At 34.0% G+C, this 1,651-nt stretch overlaps 1 protein-coding gene across 1 annotated transcript in view; it reads left to right on the top strand.

The window, feature by feature from the left end:
* Window positions 1–1,651, top strand: part of LOC106881759 (slowpoke-binding protein) — a 37,774-nt gene that overhangs the window by 33,831 nt on the left and 2,292 nt on the right. The window contains exons 11-12 of the mRNA XM_052967032.1: window positions 221–340; window positions 641–702. Of these exons, the coding sequence (XP_052822992.1) occupies window positions 221–340; window positions 641–702 (182 nt within the window). The remainder of the gene's footprint in view (window positions 1–220; window positions 341–640; window positions 703–1,651) is intronic.

The raw sequence follows: 1,651 nt of genomic DNA, 5'->3' as shown, positions 1-1,651 counted from the left end.
TATACATACATACATACATACATACATACATACATACTACGTACACACACTCAAATATATCTATATATCTATAGGGGTGACAGAGAAAGAGTGAATGAGAGAGAGAACATGTGTGTGTTGACTGATAAGTTAGTAATTCTTTTTAGCTTCGTAAACTTAAAGGGAGAGTTGTGATACGAATAAACTTAAAGATATTGAAATTATTCTTTCCTCTTTTCAGGTGCTGGATTTCATTTTTAACAACAAATCTACTCAGTACCCGACATTAGAAGAACTGTCCAATCTATCTTTTTTCAGAGAAGTTCCACATCCGGCTTTAAAAGGTTACAGACCTTCTCGAGTAAGTGAATCATTAAAAAGTGTGGAGAGTATAAACAGTTAAAACGTGTTGTGCCTCATCCAACAGTAGTGAAATTAAACACCCACACACACATGCACACCCACACATATATTTATGTATGTACGTATCTATCTATCAACCCATATATATATATATATTGATAGTAATGGTAAGACAACAAAAGAATTAAAGAGACCTCGATATTATGTAAATAGAGGAATTTATCTGTAAATATAATATGTGACAATTATTCATATATATATATATATATATAATGTATAAATTGTGTGCATATTTCAGGAACCATTGCCGCAGAATCTCAAAGAACATCTCCGAATTTTGCGCAAAGGAATTTCGCAAAAGTAAGTCATTATTATAAATCTTTATACCAATTTCCTGTTTTCTTATGTTCCAAACGATTATAGCATTTAACAGTATATCGAAGGGTAAGGTGTACAGGACGAGGTATCTCCTGCGGGGTATCAGGTACTTCTTGGCAACAGTCACACCCAAGGAACCATAACAGGTATGAGGTGAACACGTGCAGAAAGACTTTAAATGTAGCTTACTTTAGCAAATTACCATTCTTATGCTGGGTGTTGAAGGGATAGCAGTGTCAATCCTCACCTGATGTTCGAACATTTACTTTTGTTAATTTGTTTTTGTCATTTCTTTAAGAATTTAACAATGATAATCTGTGTTGGTGGGTTGATTCGTTTTGTATTTGTATGTAGCTAACCTTGTTACAGGTTCACTTAAATATTAGGTTGTCATTCATTGACCTGATTGGAAAGTTGATCAGTGTTTATATCATATTTCTAAGCGTGATGAATCTGTTACACCTTTCACGAAACACGATGTATTATTTATTTAAGCTTATTCAGTTATGTGAAGGCGCGTGGGCAGGTGGTCGAGTGTTGGTCTTATGATCATGAGTTTGATTCTCAGACCGGGCGATGTGTTGCACACTCGAGTAAGACACTTCATTTCCTGTAACTTTAATTCACTTAGCTGAAAATGAGTACTAGCAACAGCTAAGAGTTAAAATTGTGACGGATTAGCGCGCAGTTCAGGTGAAGGTAACGAAGGTATCCTACTCTCTGTAGCTTAAACGTCTGAGAGCCGGATAACCTCCGGACTCATTATAATGTAGGATTCAGACAACCTTATTCACTTATATTTTCTTTTACTAAATATTTTCTTATGGCTATCAATTTGTTGTATATGCTTTTCTCTTCTAATTATCTTAAGTTTTTTAAATCTTTTCAAAATAATATTTCATTATCATTCATGTAGCAATGAAGGTAATAA

The sequence above is a fragment of the Octopus bimaculoides genome, chromosome 4 (assembly GCF_001194135.2).
Source record: "Octopus bimaculoides isolate UCB-OBI-ISO-001 chromosome 4, ASM119413v2, whole genome shotgun sequence".
NCBI classification, from domain to species: domain Eukaryota; kingdom Metazoa; phylum Mollusca; class Cephalopoda; order Octopoda; family Octopodidae; genus Octopus; species Octopus bimaculoides.
Note: the sequence above shows the minus strand (reverse complement) of the source record. Positions and strands in the feature narration are given on the sequence as shown.